The sequence below is a fragment of the Trachemys scripta genome, chromosome 8 (genome assembly GCF_013100865.1).
Source record: "Trachemys scripta elegans isolate TJP31775 chromosome 8, CAS_Tse_1.0, whole genome shotgun sequence".
Lineage (NCBI taxonomy): Eukaryota > Metazoa > Chordata > Testudines > Emydidae > Trachemys > Trachemys scripta.
The window spans coordinates 57,323,684-57,339,282 of NC_048305.1; the positions used below are offsets into that span (position 1 = coordinate 57,323,684).

Genomic DNA, 15,599 nt, shown 5'->3' on the forward strand with positions numbered 1-15,599 from the left:
GCTGATAGCCATGGCATATTGGTTGTTGCTGAGCTTGAGTCGAAGAGTCATGAGATGCTCGTTGATCCCCATGGGATGCTCCAAAAGCTGACTGGTGATTTTATTTTTGATGGCAAAGCCAATCCCGTGAATGCATCTCTCTTCAGGTGGCTTTCCTTTTGAAAAGAAGGTGTAGCCACCTCCATCCTCTTTTAATTGGCCCTCATCAGCCCGGTGTGTCTCACTAAGAGCTTCAATGTCAATGTTGAGTCTTGCCAGCTTGCTGGCAATTATGGCAGTTCTTCTTTCTGGACATTCACTGTGCTGAGAATCCATAGGGTGGGGACATTACAGGTGGCAAAATTCATTGTCTTATATCTTATGTTTCGGCCGTGGAGTTGAGTGATCCCACTAGATGTGGCCATCCAATCGGAAGAGTGTGAGATGACCTATGTTTACAGCACCTTTTCTAGCCCCCTCCCCATTTGGGGTGAGCAGAGGGGATCCTAAAAAGGCCTGCTAAGTCACAGTCGCTGCTGCTGAAATGCACTTCTGTCTCATTCAAGCAGAAGATGACTGTCACACGGCTGCTGCCTGCATGCAGATTTGTGACTAAAAACTCCCAGAGATCACTGCTCTTGTCTTCACTGCCACTCATCTGTCACCGCAGGGCTTTGTGCGGGTGTGAGCTCTTTGGCACGTGAAATCTTGTAACGTGGAGAAACCGGTGCGCAGGTGGTGACCACACAAGACTTGACAGGAGGAAAACCCTGACCCAGTGGTAAGAAGATTCAAGACAACCGGGGTCTCCCTCCTGCTGCAGCCCTCATTCACCTTCACAGCCGCAGAGTATTAAAAGGTTTTCTATATGCGTCTGATCCACCACTGGGTCTTGTGAAATTTGGTTAATCAGTGGTGGCTAATCAGATTAGCCTTGGATGTGCTCACCAAGGGGGACCCTACCTGGCATATGAAAGTTCCAGATGTAGCTCTGAGGGTCTTTAGCCCACACAAGCCTCTCCACCACAACAAAGTTGCGGTCCATCAGAGAAGAAGAGTGGATGTATTGAGCGTGTGAAAACAGCAGTTTTTCAAAGGCTTATCAGCCAAATTTAAGTGGATTTTCATGAGGACAGCAAAATGCACATCCCTGGGATAAAGGTGATCCCTTTCCAACCTTCAAATTTCTGCTCCAAAGCATGAGGGCACTAGAGATTTTTCAAGGAAAAGGTTGCCACAAGTTTTGACCAGGGGCAAAACTACATATTGTTTCCTAGCGTCGTTCTCAGAAATGACTGAACAGTTTTGGCAGACATTTTTCTAAAACAAGTCAGACTGGGGCAGACACTCAGCACGAAAAATTTCACCCTGAACAGTTAGTTTGGCCAAATTATAAATAATTGATAACGGGGTCTTATAATGGGAAGTGTAAACCAACCTCAATAATATGACGCTACCAGCTCCACCTTTAATATCGCTTTTCCTGTAGGCAAATGGGACTAGCTATACCAGTATAAGATACCTTTATAACATTACAACTGTGCCCATACTAAGGTTGGTACTGGTATGATTGTATTGGTAAAAAATTACACCCTGAATCAACTTAGTAACTCCAGTATAACTTTCAAATGTAGACCAGGCTTTTGACTAAATTGTTATGGGGAGATTTTCAAAGGCATAAAAGACAGGGGTGCCTGGCTTTCATTGAAAGGCAATGGGAGATGGGTGCCTGTGCCTTTGAAAATCTTCTCTTCAGTCTCAAACTTACAGCAGCTTCCTGATTCCAATTTCCTCACTTTAGTACAGTCTTTTTTTGCTGACCCATGTTAACTTGTTGGTAGTTGGCTGCTGTCTCAGAAGGCCGCAAGTTCCCTGTTTTATAGCTCCTAAACTTCCTTTTGGTTACAGTTATTGAATACCCTTTATTTTATGTTCTTCCTGAGCTCCTTTGAAATTCACAACATTTCCTTAACTAATTTATTGAGGCTTAATTTAAAAAGACAGTGGAGTGTTTTACTGCTCCTTTTCAGTAGGACCCAAGGGAAAAATAAACAGACTCTTAGACAGAAACACTGGGCCACACATGTTGCTGATGTAAGTGGGTGCTACTTCAGTTAAATTCTGCCCACTTGTGTGACCGTGACAAATTTGATTGATCTGGATGAAAAAAATGAATTGAATGATCTTTCTACTGCAGTTAATTTAGTCCATATTAAAATAATGATATGAAAAGATGTATTTGTGCATTGGGGGGTCTTAGAATTAAACTAAGTATGAATAGATATTTCCTCTCAGTTATAGAGAGATTATTCTTTCCTCTCTCCCAGCAATTGAGCTGCCTCAGCATTAAAACTATGAATGAAATTACATTAACCCCTGCCTTTCTGATTCAGATGGCCTTAATTTTTCACACAATGCATTGAAGAACTTGTTGCAACAAGTTATTGAGTTTAACAGGAATAAAGAAGGGATTTAACGTTTATATAAACAACAAAAATGTCCAAAATTGTTATAGTAAGTATTAAAGTATACCAAGAGTTTTGGAAGGGATATAAACTCTTATTCTTCAGGGCTTTTGGCAATCTCTAACTATGGCAATTCCTAAATTAATATTACAGTAGCTTCTTTTTGTTTGGCTCAGTGCTTCTGTATAAAGAATTTTTTTGGGGGGGGGGAGGGGGGGAAGGGTTGTATGGCCCCAATTGACATCCTATTCACTTGAGTAGAGCTCTGCACTAATTGCAAGGAAAACAGTTGCTGCTAGTTCATAGTTACAATGGAAATCTTGAAAGGAGCAATATTGTGCCACCCAAGGTAGCTGCTGAATAGCTGCAGTGATCCATTAATTTTTGGTTATTTCTTTTCTTTTTTTAGATGTGGTTATATAAGACCTTGGGAATGTGTGATTTGAGCTGAAGCCTCTAGCACCACCTTTGCTTTTGGCAAGCATTAAAATAGCCTGATGGGAACCACTTATTACCTCCAAAGAATTGCAGAATTCTTTGTACTGCAAACATCCAATTGTCCTCCTGGCTACCTCCTAAGCTAGCTCTTCAGCTCCTCCCCACTGCCTGCCTTTTCTGCCCCACCTCCTCAGGAGGCACGATGCCTCACAGAGCATCCAGAACCACCAGGGGAGTGTGCATGCTTCACCATCTCATTGAATGGCCAGCTTTGCTTTGCCCTTTTTAGGGCAACTTGTACCTTCTAGTGTGCATGCAGGACACAGCCTGGCATTTCTCCCTGTGCAAGGAAAGTAGGGCCGGCTCCAGGCACCAGCCCACCAAGCTTGTGCTTGGGGCGGCACCTGGAGGGGGGCGGAGCGGTGCGGTGCTCCGGCTCCGGCCGCCGGGGAGAGCAGGGCCACGGCCGGGGCTCGCCGCCCTCTCCCCGGCGCTCTGGCCGCCGGGGAGAGCGAAGCTCCAGCCGGGCACTTCGCCCTCCCCCCAGCGCTCTGGCTGCTGGGGAGAGCGGAGCCCCAGCCAGGGAGAGCGGAGCCGCGGCCGGGCACTCCACCCTCCTCCCAGGGCTCCAGCCGGACTCCGGCCGCGCTCCCCTCCCCCCCCCCCCCGGCACCCCCCCCCCGGCCGGCCCCCCCCCCCCCCCGGGGGGCCGCCCGCCCCCCCCCCCCCCCCCCCCCCCCCCGCGGGGGGGGGGGGGGGGCGGCGGCAGCCGGAGGCTTTTTTGTCTGGGGCGGCAAAAAAGCCAGAGCCGGCCCTGGAGGAAAGGCCTGCATATGTCCTTTTTCCACACACTCCTGTGCACCTGCCTAAAGCAAAAACTGGCCTCTAACAAGGAACCAAATGTACACACGGTAGCAACTGAGAATTTGCATTCGAACATTAAGAAAACTGTTAGCTAAATGATTGAACTGTATCTTAAATAATATTTATACTTAGTATATGTATATGAATGTACATAACTGATATATCTAATTGTACTGTACTGTTTCATTAATCTGTAAGGCTACAAGGACATGAGAAACACTTTGATACATGACATTCTGGATAATCGCAGCTGAGCAAAACATTCACTTGCATTGAGGTGGGTGGAATCACATGAGAAACGTGGCTAATCAAGATTATACTGGATTGAAATCTTTATATCCTCAGCTTATCTCAAAATTCAGGTCTTCATTAAAAGTCTGAATTTTGGGAACCCTTTTCAACCTAGGTGGTTACTCTGCTATATTAGAAAATATGTTTTAGAAGGTAAATGTTATTTTTAATCACGGGTCTTTGTTCATTATGCAGTGATGAAAGGAGCTGTGGTATTACGGTCCACTTTGGAAACCCGTTGAAGTCTGTCCATTGTGAAATTGGATCCATAAAGAATAAGATCTTTGATTGTGATACCTGCATATAAGATCTGAACCAAAAATGTCTTGTATAGATCCATTTCAACACATTACAGTGAGTACATTTGACTTTCCTATGCATGTTGTATTGTGCATCATCTGTTGCAAGCAGTTACTAGCAATAACTGTATAGTGTTAGTATCATCATGAAACTTGAAAGACTCAGTATGGGTTTGGGTTAATTAAGAATAGATTTAGGGGAATTTTATTTAAAATGAAATTTGATAGATATTATTGATATTTTTGTAAAATTTTCCAAAGCTCCCAAGGATATGTCTACACTGCAGCTGGAGGTGAGCCTCACAGCTTGGGTAGACAGACTAGCACTAGCTTGGCACAAGCTAGCATGCTAAAAATAGCAGCATGGACATTGCAACACCAGTGAAGGCTTGGCTAGCCACCTGAGCTCGGACCCAGGGGTTGGGTGGGTCCAAGCTCAGGTGGCTAGCTGGAGCCTCTGCACCAACTCGCCTTTGAAAATAGAACTTACGCTCCTACGTCACGTAGGCCCTTTTCAAATATTACCTTAGACATTAATTGTAAATTATCATAATTTTAACGACTTTTGGATTCAAGACTCATAAACAGTTCAGTCATACGGTGCTTTGATAATTTGATAGTTATATTTCCTCCTATTAATATTCTCATGAATTGATTGTCAGATAGAACTGAGAGCAGAAGCGTTCACCAATTTTTTACAAATGCAACACCAAATGTGTTTAACTTTCTCTTAAAAGTGATTTTTTCTCGCAATCTTGACTGGCATGATAAATTGAAAATAATTTAACACCTGAATCAAAGTCTATTGAAGTCAAGGGAAGGCCCTTACTTGAATCCTCCAACTTCGCCTACAAACTTAGTCTATAAATAACTAAAACTTTGCACATTGAACAATGGAATCACAAATCCCATCTGAACTGGAATCACTAACATAAGCAGGATGTGTTCATAAGATCACATATTGTTCGTAACTCTGGGAAACCTGTTACAGCAGGAAAAGCAGTGTGTGTTCAGAGGTAGTTACCAATATACTTGTCATAATGTTGAATTTCTGAGTTGCTAAAATACAGCACATGTTTCCTTGAAATGATCGCTTATCAACTATGTGGTTTCTCCCCCTATAGTCACATCCTTTAAATGAGTCTGCAGCCAACGGATGTCAAGCACGTGTTTTATTCATGCTGAAGTTTTGTGAAGGCTGTTGTGATGCCAGTCTCAGGTTGGCAGGCAGCATTATTTAATAGAGTTTAAAATGGCCTGCCAACTCTGAAGATTGCTGTTTGTAATCGGATGGCTACTATGTATGTGTATCGCTGTGCTCTCCTGGATGGAATGTCAAACCTGCTCAAATATCTGTGATGCAGCTGTTTGAGATATTTACAACAAAACAAAACATGCTCAATTTAAGGTACCTGAGTAGCTCCTTGAGGTCAGTGGGATTACTCATGTGCTTAAAATTAAGAACATACTTTAGAACTTCATTGAATCAGGGCATTAGATTATATTTCATTTAGCTGCTCAGAGAAGTTTGGTGGACTGCTGTCATGGGACAGAAATATAATGGGAAAGTGCAGTTTTTAAAACAAAATGTAGTTAAATTTCTCCTCTCCTGTTGAACCATAGTTCATTGTCAATAAAAGAGTTAATAGGAGTTAAAATGAGACATAATTTTCATGACTTTTTGGTTGTAAAGTGAAATTTCACAGAAAAGCATAATCAAAATCCTGAACTTTAGGAGTAATCTTTTCCTAGTTTTTAAATGTTGTCCCTTTTCTTTTTCATGAAAGCCTCACCCATAAATAGAAGGGGAAATTGACTGAGTGAGTTATTGAGTTTACAGGAAGTTAGTGAAACTGCACTGTTAGAAGCACAGAAATTAGAGAAATAATTTTCCTCCCTGTAACCTTTCTCCAGTTATATTGATGTTTAGGTGTTGATTGAAAGAATAATAGGTAAAATATGTACAACCTCGAGTGTGGATTTTTTTTTTAAAGTTTACAGTGTCCCTTTGAAAGAAGGAAATGTACTTTATAAAAGTTGTTTAAACAAAACAATCCCTTTCCTCCCTAGCCCAATTATCTGATTAAATTTCCTATTTGGTACCAAGGAAGTAAAAATGTTATACAATTGATGCAAGTCAGAATGCTTTGATGTATGTTTTGTGCACGGTTACATTTTGTCTTCAGATTAAATTATGTGACTCAGCATCTCCATGCGTGAATGGTAATGGGCACCTTTTTAAAAAATATGAAACCATTTGAATTTCTCAACAGGCACCGAAGATTCTTATTCAAAACCAGTTCACTTTACAGAAAAGTTTGAATGAAACTTGAGTGCACTGTTCCGATTCCCAGGATAATGGTAGGAAAGTGAAATGTAATCAAACTAGTTTTTTAAAAAAGGAATAGTGAATAATTGTCACTTACTTGCCTCATATGTAAGAGAAGAAGTAAGTTAACTAGAGTTTTTATTGAGGACAGGAAGACATTAAGATGAGAGACAGGAAAGGGTAAGCTAGGGGTAGCAAGAAAGGGAGAGGAGTGTGTATGTGTGTGGAATGAGGTGCAAAGAGATGGCTGTGAGTGTACTCATGACAATTCTATGCTTGTATGTACACAGTGTTACCCACACAAAATTCTCTGTTACTCACACACTCAAGGGCACCCACCTTTACCCAGTTCCTAGGGCTCAAGGCATAACTCTCTTAATTTAGGAACCCCCACCCTTTCCCAGTTCCTAGGGCTCCAGGTGAAAAGCACCTAACTTTATCCCTCTGAGGGCTCCGGGCTCTACTACTCCGTGGGCTCCGGGCAAACACCCTTTCCCTGTGGATTCAGGGCTTAATCTTTTGCGGGTTTACGGGGTCTTTTACCAGTGAAAGAGCCTTACATAGTAATATACTACAAAACCTCTATTAATTAACAGTAACCAAAAACAGAATTCACACACTACACATACAGTGCTCACCACTCCCAATAAGACAGATGAACTTTTCTTGATGGCCAATCAGGACCAGGTCCATCTGGAGGACTCCAGTTTCTGCATGGTGTCATTGGCAGAGTGTTGAGGTCTGGCAGCTCTGATCTTTGGGGCTGTGTCCTGGAGTTGGTTCCCAACGAACTTCCTTTTGGACCCCCGTTTATATAGTGAAGTTTGAGTCCTGGTTAGCTGTACCTTAACTGATCATTATACTAATTTTTTTCTAACCAGTCCTAACATAGGGTAACAAAATTCTCTAACCGACCTTACCCCACCACCTTAAATTAATTTACACCTAGCAAAATTAATTATGTAACAGACAAACAATTAAATAACCAGACAGATACTATACCCATAAACAATAGGGAGGTGGGGACCATGATGACCAAACAATAAATCAACAAGGATTTCACAACCACAACTATTAATAAGTGATTTCTTGACCGATAGAATGCTATCAAACTAAGTTTTCTTTAGCCACCTTAAGATCTCTTTCTTTATCTGAGGATAGTGGGTGCCATTAGAACAGGGTCTCCTTCTTAACAACCTGATATTACATTGTTGAAATGTAATTTAGATAGAATGTGAGGATGTGACTTTCTGCTTTTAGTTTATGGCTCTCCTAATATGGCTGCTACTGCTTACCCAAAGAACAAGGCCTCAGACCTTACAACAGAGTGGACTGAGCCATCAGAAGGAGAATATTCCTGGCAGAAATTCCTGTGACTCATATAATCCATCCAGGTGGCCTGTATGGTTGAGTGATTTCCTCCCTGCTTTTCCAGTGGAGAGGTTTAGTTAGTTTTGCAGGAGAAAGAGGAATTGAGGTAAAATTGTTAAAAACCCCTAAGTCCCATCTTCAAAAATGTCACTTTTGAACATGGGAATCAGGCTCCTAAATTACTTAATGGCTTTTGATAACTTTATCCTGGCTGTTGGGGAAACCGGTTTCTCCGCTTCCTTGCTGCTGTGAGCTATCCACATTATCTTCATTCTCCTCTTCCTCGTACCCCGAACCCTCTTCCCTGTGTGTTTCTCCAGTGAAGGAGTCATAGCACACAGTTGGGGTAGTGGTGGCTGCACCCCCTAGCATGGCATGCAGCTCCACGTAGAAGCGGCATGTTTGCGGCTGTGCCCCGGACCTTCCGTTTGCCTCTCTGGCTTTGTGGTAGGCTTGCCTTAGCTCCTTAATTTTCACGCGGCACTGCTGTGCGTCCCTGTTATGGCCTCTGTCCTTCATGGCCTTGGAGACCTTTTCTAATATTTTGCCATTTCTTTTAATGCTACGGAGTTCAGCTAGCACTGATTCGTCTCCCCATATGGCGAGCAGATCCCGTACCTCCCGTTCGGTCCATGCTGGAGCTCTTTTGCGATCCTGGGACTCCATCATGGTTACTGTGCTGATGAGCTCTGCGTGGTCACCTGTGCTCTCCATGCTGGGCAAACAGGAAATGAAATTCAAACGTTCGCGGGGCTTTTCCTGTCTACCTGGTCAGTGCATCTGAGTTGAGAGTGCTGTCCAGAGCAGTCACAATGAAACACTGTGGGATAGCTCCCGGAGGCCAATAACGTCGAATTCCGTCCACACTACCCCAATTCCGACCCGCTAAGACCGATTTTATCGCTAATTCCCTCGTCGGAGGTGGAGTAAAGAAACCGGTTTAAATGGCCCCTTAAGTCGAAAGAAAGGGCTTCGTCGTGTGAACGTGTCCAGGCTTAATTCGATTTAATGCTGCTAAAGTTGACCTAAACTCGTAGTGTAGACCAGGCCTAAGGCCCAGGTTTTTAGAGGTATTTAGAAGTTGCTTTGCTCAGTGTTGCAAGGCCTAAGTGACTTATATAGTTAAGTTCCATTTTCAGAAATGACTTAAGCACGTTGGAGACAAAGTCCCATTGACTTTCAACGTCCATCCTTCCTCTCTGGTCCTGGGTGTTTGGTTCTCTAGAGTAATGGCCTCCAAAAAGATAAATTTCTCTAGCAGCGGAGATCTGTGGGTGGGTTTATGTATTGTGGGCTGCTGCTTTTAATTATAACCCTATCTTTAAAAGAGCATCAATAAAGAAACACCACATGGTGAAACAGATGTTGTTCAGCAGACCTGAGTCCTGTGGAGGTAGAATATACTAATTAACTGTGTTGTAAAGTATCATCAAGAAGCAAACAAAAACTGAGAGGCAGTAATGAAAAGTTACTGCCCTTCCCCAACTATCTTGTAAAACTGCTCGATTAAGCTGCAAATGTCAAAATGATAAGGAGAAGTTGTTGTTTTTTCTTTTTTCTTTTAAGCCTTGGCACCTGGGAGGCAAAAAGCGCTGGGCATGCTAAAACTTCTAGGATATGTCTTCACCACAGAGTTAGCCTAAGGTCTTACGTGGGTGTTGCACCAACCCTCTTTTTGTCATCTGAGTTTGGCGTTACTTTCAATCTGGGCTTGCTGGCACGGCGCAACATGTGGGTTATAACCTGGGTTCTGCTTTCAATCAGGCTGGTAACCTCACTTTGCAGTGAGGGCATTGGTTAAATCATTCAAGTGCTGCTGGTCCTTCAATGCCCTCCCACAATTCCCTGTGTGCCCAGAAGGACAGACAAGTTTTTTCACAATCCATTGTCAAGGAATCATAGGGCAGCTCAGCTTACTGCTGCAAAGAACTATGGGTTATGCCTCAGAAGCCCTAGTGAGACACATGGAGGAGTGCAGCACTGGTGAGAACACAGTAATTTGGGGATGGCTTTGTGGTGTGGCTTCTTGCACCCAGGCTGCTGAAACCTGGGTGCTGATCCCCTGGGCTAACTCTGTAGTGAAGAAATACTCCTGGAGTCACTCTGAATGCTCTCTCATTTTGTTTTGTCATTACGGTCTGGCAATACGTTGTGCAAAGCTTCTTACTGCTGACTGCTAGGAGGAGCATGTGTTGAGATTGGCTACTGAGTTTTTGTCTGTTCTCCCTGACTCACGGTTACTTAGTTGTTTGCTAGTCAGCTTTGCCATCTGAAAGTCACGGTCTTGAGAAATTAATGCAGAGAATTAATGATAGCGCTTACAGGGACTGTCATTTATCATAAGTTTGTATAGTGCCTAGCACAATGGGGCCCAACCTTATTGTGGTCTTTAAACACTACTACCATATAAATGTAAAATAATAATGCAGTATACAGTATTTCATCAGTAGTGCTCAATGCACCTCACAAAGGTGGCTACATATCATTATTCCTGTTTTACAGAGGGAAAGCTAAGTCACAGGCATATGTAAGTGATTTATATGAGGTCACACTGGAGTCCGTGACAGAGCCAGGAACAGAACTTGGGTCTCCCAACTCCCAGACCTGTGCTTTGTTGCCCATATGTCATGTGTATGGGCTATAAATTATTTAGGTCAGGGCCATGCATTCTATGTTTTCTACATTGTCATACATAATGACAATGCTCATAAAATATGGAACGAGCTTTCAGTGCCACAATATAACAGGGATGGGCAAATTGGAGGGCTAGATGGATGAAATAAGAACAGACCTGAACCAGATTTTGAGGCTCAGCAAAATTAAGGCTGTCACTTTTTTCCTCCTATTTTCATGTCTCTAGACTTCCTGGTTCCATTCAGGCACTATGGCATTGGGAGTGCTGACATACCATGAGAGAGGTTTCTCTTGAAGTTTCAGAGTCTGATAGAAAACAGGAAGTCCCCGAGATTGCATGAGATTCTAACTTCTGGAAGCATAACTGAATTGGTGAACTTTCGTGTTCACTCTTCACTGTTACTCTGCTAGGGTCTCTTTATGCTCTGAATTTTGATACATATGGGACATATACACTCTGTATGCATAACTATACGCATACGGTATATGCACAATATACATATATATTCAGCAACATTATTTAGGTATAATTGTATCATTTTTATTGTTGAAAGGGAGTTAAAAACACAAACTAAAATAATACATCTTGCAAAATAGCTTTTCACTTCTTGGTAAGCTGTCATTGACTAATTAAATGCCTCATAGCAGGTACCAAGCTTGGAGAGGAGGAGTGTTATTAATTGAAACTAAAATTTAAAAAAAAGTGTGGGAGGAAAAACATGTTGTGTAGGAGTGGCTGAAGGAACATCAGGCTACATGTAATGCATTGTCTTAGCTTTCAGTAAAGCTACAAGAAATTAAAGGGTGCAGATCAGCTGTAAGATGTTCTTTCCTGTATGCATTTCTCTTACATTTTGAATAGGGGATTTTTCTTTTTGCTGCTCCTTGGACAAATGAAAGCTATTTTGACAATTTATTTCTGTTTTTGGAGTTTTATTTCCTGTTTAACCACATGCCATTTGATTTCCAGGTGGAACACCAGTATTCGCACAAATTAACTGTGACGGTATTGAAAGCCACAAATGTTACAAAAGGGGCTTTCGGTGATATGCGTGAGTATCACTGTTATTGATTCACCAATCTTCATTTCTCACCTGTTCAGTTGTTTCTTCTCACAATGTGGGAGCGTTCTAAGCTTGTCATGTATTCGCAGTACCATTGGTGCTTTCTCTCTAGTTTTGCTAATGCCCAGGAATTGCTGTTTAAACATATTTGCTTTGTCATTGCTCACTCATATTAGTTCACATGGCACTTTTGCCTCTTCTCCCACATTTGACCCAAAAAAAGATGAATGAATGAGTTGTATGCTGCTAGCAGCACCTAGAATAAGTCAGAGGCTGAGTCGGAAGTGAGTTCTCAGTGTAAGGAAACTGGGGGTGGTTGTGTCTTCAAAAGGTTGCGGTTTGGTGAAAGACCAAAAAAAAAAAAAAAAAAAAAAAACACAAAAAAGAGAGAGAGAGAGAGAGAGAGAGAAACCCAGAACCCTGCTGATTCAGCACAGAGCAATAAAGCAGCTTTCACTATGAAGAATATATATGGCAACATTATTGCTGCTTACTCTGTGCCTGTGTTTCTACAGACACAGTTGCAGAACAGGAAGCCACTAGGAAGGATGACCTATGAAAAACATCAGCAGTTTTAAGAAAATATCTGCTTATTCCAAAGAAGGGTGTCAGCTTCTCATGTTTTTGGTTCTTTGGCTATGACTGTGCTATTATCAGGTCATCTCTCCCTTCACTTGCTGTCTCCTGGAGATCACCACAGGGGTCATTGCTTGGACTGATACTGCAGCCTTCAGACTACAGCAGGGAATGGCAAACTTTTTGGCCTGAGGGTTGCATTGGGTTTCATAAATTGTATGGAGGGCTGGTTAGGGGAGAGGGTTGTGGCCTGGCCCCACCTCCTATCTGTGCCCCCACCCCCCCACCCCCCGGGACTCCTGCCCCATCCAACCACCCCTGTTACCTGACGGCCCCTCTGGGACCCCTGCCCCTGCTGCCCCATCCAACCACCCCTTCTCCCTGTTCCCTGACTGCCCCCCCAGGACCCCTGCCCCCATTCAACCCCCTGTTCCCCCCCAACCACCCTGACTCCTATCCACACCCCCACCTCCTGACCACCGCCCCGAACTCCCCTGCCCTCTATCCAGCTCCCCCTGCTCCGTGCCCCCTTACTGCGCTGCCTGGAGCACCGGTGGCTGGCGGTGCTGCAGCCATGCCGCCTGGCTGGAGCCGTGCCATGCCGCCGCCACCACCACCACGCAGCATAGAGCACCGCGTCAGGCCAGGCTCTGCAGCTGTGCTGCCCCAGGAGCTCACAGCCCCACTGCCCAGAGCATTGCGCCGGCAGCGGAGTGAGCGATGTGAGGCTGCAGGGGAGGAGGGACAGTAGGGGAAGGGCTGGGGGCTAGCCTCCGGGCCAGGAGCTCGGGGGCTGGGTAGGACAGTCCCGTGGACCGGATGTTGCCTGCGGGCCATAGTTTGCCCACCTCTGGACTACAGGAAGGACTGTGGACCCTGGGTTGCTCCTCTGCAGTGGGGTTTTGTTAAAGCAGCTGTCCCTTCCCCCGCACACTCTAGTAAATCCCCCTCATGTTATATTGGAGCTAGTGCAAGGCTTCTCTGCAGTCTGTCTCTTTGTGCAGTGGGACCTTGGCAGTCCCTCTGCATTTGGAGTCTTCCTGACAGTGTTTTATGCCCTGTTGTTATAAGTGACACTTAAGATCACAATAACTGAAAGGAATTAGAGAGTAAATATCTGCCACCATTTCTCAATTACTTTTACTTTTTTACCTCCCTCCCCCCCAAGTTAACAGCCTTTTGTTTCACTGTTTTTCCTGTATATTCAGTCAGTCTCTCTAGTATGTGTGGGTCTTTCACACTGTAACAAAGGACATTGGCAAAACAGTAGGAAAAAGTGATTGATAAACCACTCAGGTTCCAGTATAGTACCTACAACTTATTAATATTTATTATTTGTTCTGTGGTAGCAGCACCACATGAGGATTTGGGCCCCTGGTGCTAGGCCCCAAACACATCTTACTTTTTGAAAATAACTACATTTCAGGTTGATTGGGCTCCTTAAATTGGCTCACCTTGTCGGACCTTGCATTCCACTCAACAGTATTTATCTGTTTAGATATTTGTTTCTAATGCAAAATTTTTGAATGCTCCATCTGATCAATCCCCAATTTTCAGGGAATGTGCTAGGCATCAGTGAGCAGAATCCTATTGATGTTGGTGAAAAATGGGGGAAATACCTGGGACATCTGACATCTGGTTAGCAGACCAAGCGTCTTCAGCCACCTCTGTAATTGTCTATAGATGAAAGGACAGGATGATAGAAGCCATTAAGAGATTCCAGTATAAGACCACTTCCCAAGACCACTTGCCAATACAGTTTAAAACTGCCGACACCCTGAAATAGAAATAAGAGAATAAGAATGGTGAGGCGGATGGGGAATGATGGGGGTGCACCCTGAGCCCCTGGTATGGAGGAGAGAATAGGGGACCCAGATATAGGGAGGAATAGAGGGGATCACAAAGTCCTGGGCTTGGAGGGGTGAATGGGTGACCCCTGGCATAGGAGGGAAGAGGGAATAGGAGGGCACATAGATTCCCTGGCATGGGGAGGAATGGGGGGCACTTAAAGTCTCTGGCAGGTGGGAGAGTGGGGTATCTTGGTATGAGGGGAAGAGGGGATAAAGGGGGATAGGAGGGCCATGGAGGGGAATGTGGGAAATGGGGGTGCCCACAGGCCCTGGAATGGGGGGAAAATGTGGGATCCTGGTGTGGGGTGGGAGAGGGGCAATAGAGGGTGTGATAGGATCCCCCCCCCGGGGTGAAGCCTGGGACTGTGGGACCGCTGTGCCCCCTGAACTCTCTCCAGCCTGGGCTGTCTATCACAATGCTTTGCTAGTGACCAGCAGCAAACCCCTCCAAGCGCTATTATCACTCAGCACAACAGAATGTGGAGCTCCATACCCAGCTAGATTGCATGAATGCTCACAGAGCCACTCATGAATCACACCAAGGAAAGGCACCAGAGTCAAATCCTCCCAGCACTGTACCTCAGGAATATACTGTTTTGCTCTGCTCAAAACGAGCAATGTAGATATATTAATCAGTTCATTACATGGACATACACCAGCCTTTGTCAAACTGGAGCAGATTTGCCACTCACCTCATACAAACTCACTGGTAAAGATAAACAGTAAAACAAATTTATTGACTATAAAAGGTAGATTCTAAGTCAGTAGTGGGCAATCTGCGGCCCATGGACGGCACACGGCCTGCCAGGGTAATTCGCTGGTGGGACGCAAGACTGTTTACATTGACTGTCTGCAGGCATGGCCGCGCGCAGCTCCCAGTGGCTGCGGTTTGCCATTCCCACCTAATGGGAGTTGTGGGAAGTGGTGACCAGCATGTGCCTGTGGCCCACGCCATTTCCTGCAGCTTCCATTGGTCAGGAACGGCGAACCACAGCCGCTGGGAGCTGCGAGTGGCTGTGCCTGTGGACAGTCAATGTAAACAAACTGTCTCATGGCCTGCCAGTGAATTACCCTGATGGGCCGCAGATTGCCCACCACTGTTTTAAGTGATATTAAACGGTAGGCAAAAAGTCAGAGTTAATTACCAAAAGAAATAAAATACAAGCAAGCAGTCTAAACTCTCAACACTATTAGATTGGGCAACAACTAGATTAAGCAGTTTTTCTCACCCCACTGGATATTGCAGTCCTTATTATTCAGATTTCACCCTTGAAATGTGTGCCAATCTCCTCTGTTGGAGTCTTTTCTTCTGAGTGTCTTAATTGCTTACAGCATAGGTGGGGGCAGGAGAAGGGGCCAACCATATGGCTACTCTGTTTTATACCCTCAGTCCATGTGCTTGGAAAACACAAGTCCAGGCATGTCTGGGGCAATGCTGA

At 44.4% G+C, this 15,599-nt stretch overlaps 1 protein-coding gene across 1 annotated transcript in view; it reads left to right on the forward strand.

The window, feature by feature from the left end:
- Positions 1–15,599, forward strand: part of PLA2G4A (phospholipase A2 group IVA) — a 131,509-nt gene that overhangs the window by 22,944 nt on the left and 92,966 nt on the right. The window contains exons 2-3 of the mRNA XM_034779552.1: positions 4,233–4,391; positions 11,641–11,722. Coding sequence (XP_034635443.1) covers positions 4,359–4,391; positions 11,641–11,722 — 115 coding nt within the window. The 5' untranslated portion in view covers positions 4,233–4,358. The remainder of the gene's footprint in view (positions 1–4,232; positions 4,392–11,640; positions 11,723–15,599) is intronic.